General features: G+C 46.3%; 2 protein-coding genes across 9 annotated transcripts; one reads left to right on the top strand and one right to left on the bottom strand.

Annotated features, from left to right (window-relative positions):
* Positions 1 to 1,314: 1,314 nt before the first annotated feature.
* LOC126994204 (tenascin-N-like) lies at positions 1,315 to 3,466 on the top strand (the record flags this gene model as incomplete). The annotated part of the gene is made up of 5 exons (XM_050853490.1): positions 1,315 to 1,462; positions 1,941 to 2,040; positions 2,328 to 2,527; positions 2,878 to 3,150; positions 3,352 to 3,466. Coding segments are annotated over 5 exons (822 nt in total), but the record flags the coding sequence as incomplete, so codon positions are not given.
* An 813-nt stretch (positions 3,467 to 4,279) lies between these two features.
* Positions 4,280 to 8,315, bottom strand: LOC126994199 (uncharacterized). 8 transcript variants are annotated; one of them, XM_050853484.1, is made up of 6 exons: positions 7,941 to 8,315; positions 7,283 to 7,474; positions 6,615 to 6,764; positions 6,074 to 6,216; positions 5,696 to 5,806; positions 4,280 to 5,141 (listed from the first exon to the last, which is right to left on the bottom strand). In XM_050853484.1, the coding sequence occupies exons 2-6, from the start codon at positions 7,431 to 7,433 to the stop codon at positions 4,473 to 4,475; spliced, it is 1,224 nt and encodes a 407-aa protein (XP_050709441.1). In that variant the 5' UTR covers positions 7,434 to 7,474; positions 7,941 to 8,315; the 3' UTR covers positions 4,280 to 4,472. The 8 variants fall into 8 exon arrangements, with proteins under 8 accessions (XP_050709441.1, XP_050709438.1, XP_050709443.1 ...); XM_050853481.1 differs by having other exon boundaries at positions 7,902 to 8,314; XM_050853486.1 differs by lacking the exon at positions 7,941 to 8,315 and adding an exon at positions 7,752 to 7,771.
* Between the last annotated feature and the right edge of the window lie 201 nt (positions 8,316 to 8,516).

Here is an 8,516-nt window from a genome sequence, read left to right as displayed (position 1 = left end):
TCTCCAGACCTTCCAGCTGACGCCTTATTTCTTTTTACCTAGGGAGGAGGACCGTCTCGCCTGCCCGCCTACACCGACACCACCTCGATCTCGGTGCGTGTGACACCCTGCATCTGCTTGACAAGAATGTTTTCATTTTAATGAGGATAAGTGTTTACCGCTAATGAACGCGCTTTTTCTTTGATAGATAATAGCAATGCAATGAGGTATTTGTTACTTTCTGTCTCTATCTCTAGTATACCCAATACCACCTTCATTTCTTTTAAATTTCACTTCAGTAAACTCAAACTATGACATATTAATCAGAATACCATTTTATTGACACTGACATCAAGCCCTTGAAATGCAAATGTTGGGGAACCCATGAAAAAGCTGTTCCATTCTCCTATTCAGCTCAGCTCTACGTAATGGCTCTTCAGGAAGCTCTCAATGACCTATAGCCTACCTATTCTCAAGGGCTGCTGAGTCGTGACTCAATCCTGCCTCCACAGAGCCCGGTTCGCCCGTCAACGGCAGGCAAATCAACTCCACCATTACTACGGCCACAGTCGCCTGGGATTCCGTGAACTCTTTTTGCCTTCACCAGTTCCAGGTAACGCAAGAGAGACACTGTTAGAAGTCAACCAGTTGATATTTGTTTATGGTTATCTTCTAAACCTCCTTTCTCACTTCTACGTGGGATGGATATTTCTGACAGCTCTCCTCCACCCAGCCCGATCAAACGCATCGTTTTCTAACAGATATTTATTTTTCTTCTACCAAATCCTTCCTTGTGTAGTTCATCCCCTTTCGCTTGGTCTTCCTTTCTTTTGCCTTGCACCTCCACTCAGCATTTCATCCTGTTACGGCAAATGCTCTCTACTTTCATATCTCCACCCGCTCCTCTCTGTCTTATATTCTACAGCTTCTGGGTTTCTACTCCTAGTTTGGTTGTCTGTCTGTTATCAGTTTACGCTTGATGACCTGCCCAATTTAATTTCTTATTCTTGACCCTAAATTCAATATCCTCAACCTATTTATTATCTCCCTTATTGGTGAATAGGTATAGAGTTAACCTTTTCTCTCTTGGTTTACTCTTACTCGTTTCTCTCAAAACTTTCATGACCCCATCCACGGACAAGTCTTTTCTTTTTACGTTTTAGCCTATGGCGAAGTGCTGGTAGACTTTCTTGGCAGAGCCTGGGTGCTCGGCCCCAGCCCGTTATCGCGCAGGCAAGTGTTTATAGTGGCTTCATCTTGCTTGCATTAGAGATTAAGGTGCGCGGTGTCATCTCCACAGGTGTGTTACCGGCCCTACGGCTTCCGGGACGGAGTAAAAAGTGTGCCAGGCGGACCAGCGCCGAGTTGTACGAACTGCGCGGTATCGAGCCCTGCGCCGTCTACGTGGTCACGGTGGTCTCCCTCTCGCCCTCGGGACTACCCAGCGACCCTCTGGAGTTTTACATCAACAGTGACGAAGCAGGTAGGGAGAGCTGTCTATCTTTCTATCTATCAATCTATTTATTTATCTATCTATCTATCTATGTCTTTCTACCTATATATGCATCGACCTATCTATCTGTCTATCTATCCGTCTATTTATAAGTGTGTCATTCAACATGCAAATTCCTCTACCTATCTAACTGTTTATCTATCTGTTTATCTGTCTATCTATATGTCTGTCTATGTCTACCTATATATTCATCTACCTACATATCAACCAATCAATCAATTAATCACTCAATCAGTCAGTCTATCTATCTAACCATCTATCTATCTATCTATATTCCTTTACCTCCCCTCCCCACATCCAATGGCACATCACATCTCCGCCCTCCAGCTGCGACCCACCCTTCACTTTTAACCCATTTCCTTGCAACTTTTCGCTCCTTTCCTTCCCGTGTCTGCCAATCCTGCCAGTCTTACTATACCTGCACTCCTTCCTCTCTTCCCTCCTGCAGACCCCGAGGCGCCCAGGAACGTGGAGGTGGAGCAGGTCACAGAAACCACCGTCAGCCTCACTTGGGACGACCCGCTCCACCGTGTTCTGTGCATCGACAGGTATTTTTTCTTTATTTCTATCTATCTATCTCTCCCTATCGGTCTGTATATCTGCCTATCTATCTATCTGTCCATCCATCTATCTATCTTTATCTCTTTATCGTTCAAGCACACCAAATGAAATTCAAAGTACGTATATTTTTTTTTTCTAACATGCGAAAAAAAGGTTCTTCTTCCTTCAGTTTTCTTAGCGATCGTTCACACTCGCCTACAGGACGGAACGGGGTGTCCCTAATCATGACCTGAATGCATGAATCTGGACTGCACTGAGCATACGTATTCTGCAGGTACATGATTTCGTACGGCGAGGTCGAGTTGATGAGGACGCAGGGGGATCGAGGGGCCCACGTCACCCTCAGGCAGAACCAGGCCACTGTCTCGGAGCTTCTGCCGTGCACCAACTACACCTTCGTGGTAGCCGCCGTTTCTTTTACGGGAAAAGTCGGACCCGGTGCCCAGAGGAGCGCTGCGACACTAGAGATGGAAGGTGAGAACTATAACCAAAATATTGTTCGGTGATGTTCTAAACAGACTCTTCCCTCTTGCATTTTTGTCATCTAGTGACGAATAGAAAATGTAACACGATCTATCAATAACTAGATTTCTCACGGACCTTAGATAATTTTTCAGTTTCGTGTACACCGATTTAGATCTAAGGATAACAAAACTCACTCAGCATCTTCGTTGTTTTCATCCTACTCGAAGACGCAAAAGAACTGGGTTTTCCTTTAAGTACGAGTCTAATAAATAATTGGTCAGTGCATCTCTTACAAACATCACCCTGAGAACACACTCCCACATTCAAAGATGTGTTCTAACCTTCCTGCCCTGTCACAGATCCCAGCCCCGTGGAAGCGCTACTTGTCGAGCCCAACACCACCACTTCCCTGAAAGTCTCGTGGTCCACGGATAGAGTCTGTGTCGACCACTTCTCCGTTTGCTACTACGAACACTCTGTACCGGAGATAAAGTGTCATGACGAATACAACACTGATACCATCCTAGAGGACTTGTTCCTGTGCACTGATTACAGCGTCATCGTCACCGCCATCACGCCTTCAGGAAGGGAAAGCGAGGAAACCTACAGCGGGGCCACGACTCTCGAAGTCAGTAAGTATCTTAGACGGTAGGCTGTGACTGGCCCGAAGGCAGGAAGGCTTAAGGCACTGCTTATATCCTTTGACTAAGTCATTAAGTACTAAATAACCTCTACATTCTATAATAACTCATGGGCGAGCCTTTAATTATGACCCAGAGGTGCACAGCGTCGCAGGGAAGTTTAAGAAAAGACACTGATTTTTTTCCCATCAGCCCCTGGAGAGCCCCGGAACTTGAAGGTGCTGGAGAGGACGTCTCACACACTGCAGTTAAGCTTTCGACCCGCCGACCACTGGCATCCAGTGCGTCAATGAATATGACATCCAGGAATAAAATTAGATTCTTATTCATCGAGGGACAAAATCATCTGGGGAAGGTGCCCAGAACCTTATCAGGAAAGTTTGTTTACCAACCTCATGGCCTGTGCCAACTACGATACGTGTACGCTCCGTGACGCGAGGCCTCCTCACCAGTGACTGCGTGTCCGTGGTCACCAGCACACTGGAGGACACGCCCAGTGTACCACGCAACTTGCAGCTGTTGGACGCCACGCCTACGACTTTGACGGTGCAGTGGTGGAGCCGATGGACAACTACTTGTGTGTTGACAAGTACAGCGTCAGGTGGTGGCACCACCGCGGAGGGATCGAAGGCAACCAGATGTTAGTACTGAGAAGCACACGAAGCCCATTGGTGGACCCCATGACCCTGCCAAACCTCGACCCATGCACCGAATACAATGTGGAAGTGGTGGCCGTCACGCCCAATGGAGAGGAGAGTGCAGCTGCACCCCTCACGGCTTTTACTACTGGCTGTGTCCACTAAGGATGAAGTGGAGTGTCAAGCCGCCGCTTTCATCATTTCAAGGCGCCCACTGACAGCCTAACAATTGTCCACTCCTTCCCTCACTTCCAAAAGTCATCATGTCACTCTGTATGAGGTAATTGTGCAAGCGTCGAGTGGTTTCAGTAAATTTAATTGATAAATATATATAGGAACATGCAATAATTATCACACCTTCCTATTTCCAACTTAGAACAGCACTAGATGTCAGTTGTGTGTGTGTGTGTGTGTGTGTGTGTGTGTGTGTGTGTGTGTGTGTGTGTGTTGTCGTGAGAAAAGTAAAAGGACAATCAACCGCGTTTTTATACGGAATGGCAATACACTTCGTGATAAATTTATTAACCATAACTTGATGACATCCGGCACATGGCGATTTGGGTCATTGCAAGGACTATACACTTAATTATACGAGTACATACAATTAATGACTAGCCAAGTCTTACGTAAACAATGTAAAAGTTATCAAAAACTTGCTTGAAGTGCGATGCGAAATCACAAGTGGTACTGGCAAATGGGACACTTACTGGACTCCCTCAGACACCGGCGAAGGCAGTCCCCATGGAAGAAGTGATAACAAGGCGTGACGCGGGCGCTGGTCATAGGGGAGAGGCAGATGGCACACACGTCATCATGCCGCCGCACCTCCGAGCGACTTGCAGACCGGTACGGAGACAGAGTGGCCAGTTCATGTTGAAGGGGCTTGATGCAGTCGTCCCGTAACTCTCGATACTTTACCCGAAGGTTAGTGAAACTAGACAAAAGAACGAGTCTAACATTCGCCGTGGAGGCACACAGGAGTGTAAGTAACGTGGAGAGCACGAGATGAGAGCCGAGCAGCAGTGATGGCCAATACAAACTCTCCATGCTCTCGAACGGCTCGAACTTTTTGTTGTCCAGCCAAGAACCTACGATCTGTGTGGAGAACTTTTCTGTCGCAAAGAAGTAAAGGCCAGTGAGGAAGAGATAGCCCGGCGAGGGGGAGTAATCCTTGAGACCCTTCTCGAGGCCCATCACCAGCAGCAGGAAGACCACCGTGATGATGAAGGTCACGGCCTTGGTCCACTCGAGCACCATCTTGGTGGTGGAGAGAGCCAAGTGCCTGACGTTGGATGTCCGCGCTATGTTGACGTACATAGTCCAGTCCTCACGCTCCACCACTTCCTGCAGAGCACAAAAGCCACTATTCAGTCACCAGCGCCGAGGGGCGATTAAATTACTGCGTCTCCATGGATGAAGACTCGCGAGGAGCTAATCTGAAGCTCCGAATACAACACACAACTGGAAATGAACTAAAGCAGCTGCTACGATGCCTGTTTTTTTTTTTTTTTTTTTTTTTTTCCTTTTATCGAATTTCACTTGGTTTACTAGGTCCTATATATCCAGTTGAATCAAGTGAATAATATATATTAATCCCACCTTTCAATATTACACCTTCAGGGACAGTGGGTAGACTAGCTTTCTTCTTGGGAGATTCATATGAATCCTCTAATTGTTTGGAGGTAACATTCTTGATTATCAAATCAACCTTGGAGAACAAGTAGCCTACTTCATGAGCTTCACAAATATCATTCAATGGCGTCAGCCACACTGAAGTTCTCCAAGATGAAGTGATTTTCATCTACTCTGAAAACCGATCTACATCATAAGAAAAATATACATGTTACCTGGACTACCGTAATAAGGTTCTACATGTTTACTTAAACTAAGAGTATTACCTTGACGTAAGCGACGCAGTAGAACAGCACATTGAAGAACATGAGGGTGTAGAGGCTTGTCAACTTGTTCTTCTGCACAAGGAAACGCTCGCACATCGTGAAGAAAACAAGCTGAGAAAAGAAAGTCTTGGTTAGGACAAAATTAGTCAGGTAGTTAGCGGTACAGTAAGGGGGATACATGTGAGATGAAACAATGAAAACCATGTTTAAAAAAATACTAGTTACACTAGGAGGAGGGTAATAACTGGTTCCAAACGTAAAATAAAGGGAGATGGAACAATGAATAGCCATGTATAGGAAAATATCCGTAAATAGAGGCATCACAACCATTTTTATTATATCAATGCGACATTAGACAGCAGGATCAGCTCTCCAAACCTGATTAACTAGCATTGAGAAGTTCTTCAACTTCAGGTAAGCAGATTCGAAGGCCAGGAACCGCAGCTTCATCCGCAGCAGAATTTGAGGGAGGAATTCTTTACACCACCAGCTGTCGCTCAGCCGCCCCCACCAGCCCCCGCCTCATGAAATAAACAATATATAAATAAACCAACAATTAAAAATCAAAACAAAGTCGTATGAATAATCTATTAACAATGATAATTACAAAAAAAAAAACAATAATAATAAACAGATCAATCTTAAATATCCTAGCCTTAGTCATCAAACACCACGTAGCAGTAGAAATTGAGAACGAAGCGAGAAGGACAAGTAAAAAGAGGTAGCCTATATAGCTAAAGGATTTTGCAACGGAGATGAGCACCGAGTCCATTCCCAACTGTAGTGTAGCCTATGCCCCCAACTTTAGGCTACTCCTAACTTCCGTCTACCTCCCAACAATCTCACAAACGAAGATCGATAAGCAAAGGCGGAGACCTATGTATGCAGACCCCTGAGATCCATGCTTGTGTATGCTCACCCGCTTGCGGAGGGGCGGCGGCGGTCGTCTGCAGGCCACACACCAGCAACACCGTGACGAGGCTGAGGGCGGCCATGGGGACGGCGACCCGCTGACCCTGCTGCTGAGGCGACGCGTACGGCACCAGCAGGAGAAGGGCGAGGGTCACACCTGCGAGTATCAGTGGCAGAGGGATTGGCATTGCGTGGGCGTGCACGAGTTTGTGGTGGACTTGCCAACAATACACACACACAAACACACAAATGACTTAGTATATAGATATATAGATACCAGGTCAAATAAATGGATAAATACAGCGAAGAGAAAGAAATTGAAATATTAAAAGAATTAACAAATGAATCACTTAATCAAGAAATTAAATAACATCATCACAACGCCAGGCAACAAAGATCACGTGATGCTCAGAAAATATACACAAAGAGGATTTTTTCTTTACATATTCTTGCAAAAGGAGAATTCAAGGGTAAAGGATGGATAAACAAAGAAGGAGGAGGAGGAGGAGCAGGAGGAGGATACCTACGTCATGATCTCATTCATTGCAAATAACAAATGTCTAAGGCTCTACGTCATGGGAAACCCCCACACCACCATGACTCAAGGGAAGGGGAGCGGCGGCCCCTGTGCCCCCTGCCTAAATCGGTGCGACCATCCTCAGACACCTTACTTACCTGTGAGTGCAATACGCAGGCCTCGGGGGCGTGTGTTCCGGGCCTGTGCGCTGCGGAGGAAGGAGGCTGCGGCGGGAGGGAGGGACTGCACTCGTCTGGCGTAACAGTTAGCGACGTACAGACGAAAAGCGACACGATAAGACAGTCCCATCGTCACACCATGGCTGCACGGACCCTGAAACTGTGTGCCACCTGTATGGAAAGTGATACTGTATGGAATGAAACTGGAGGAGGAAACTGTATGGAGAGTGAAACTGTACGGAGAATAAAACTGTGTGCCACCTGTATGGAGTGAAACTATGCCACCTGTATCGACGCTGAAACTGTGTGCCACATAAGGACTGACAAAGAACCACCTAGCCACCGTTTTACACCCCGGAGACCACTGTTGCCTGAGACTCCTTCGTGGGTCAGGCGGGCAGACCTCGCCCCAACAGGTGGGAACACAGACTCAATAGTAGCAAGTCACCTATGGCGTCAACAGCTGAACTGCGTCATAACTATGCACCAGCCAAGTTAGAACGACCCCTGTGGTGGCACGAAGCAGACCAGGCATGAAAAAGACGCTGCGTTAACATTATGAGCTAAATGGCCTTGGAAATGTGGAAACACCAATTACTTTCATGGAAATGTTGAGAAAACGAAATGTGAAGCAAACCCAAGACGAGGCCATCCTCTGAAATCAGAATCAGGCCCGTGCCAACGCCAAGACAGCAGTGCCAGCTCTTGGGGGTGGCACTGACTGCGTGTGTGTGTGTGTGTGTGAAGAGAGGGAGAGAGAGATTTACATAGACTTACATAGACATTCAGCTAGGCCACACAGAGCCGAGAGAGAGAGAGAGAAAAAAAAAAAACATTTGACACTCACTAACACTGTAATAATTATAATGATGACGTTATTACAGACACCAAGAGTAGGCCGTCTGCGTCATTCTGTTAAAAACGTTTTGTCACTCTACGGCATTTGCGTCATCACTCACACTTACCGAATCCTTTTTGCCTTATCTACAGGTTCACATTTTTCATTTCGAAATATACTTTATGAGAAGGAGAACGAGAGGAAGGGGAGGAGGAGAAAAAGGAGAAAGGACGAAATAATTCAGGGGAGGAATCAAGGAGAGGAGGTGGGGGGATTGTACAAGTTCGTATTCAGTACTTCAAAATTCTTCGATCTGTCCTCTGATATCACTTTCCTCACCCATCTTTCCTTGCTTAGCCCTTCAGTTTTTTTCGT

The sequence above is a fragment of the Eriocheir sinensis genome, unplaced genomic scaffold, assembly GCF_024679095.1.
Source record: "Eriocheir sinensis breed Jianghai 21 unplaced genomic scaffold, ASM2467909v1 Scaffold744, whole genome shotgun sequence".
Taxonomy (NCBI): Eukaryota; Metazoa; Arthropoda; class Malacostraca; order Decapoda; family Varunidae; genus Eriocheir; species Eriocheir sinensis.
The sequence above is the reverse complement of the archived record's forward strand: the minus strand, read 5'-3'. Positions and strand labels throughout refer to the sequence as shown.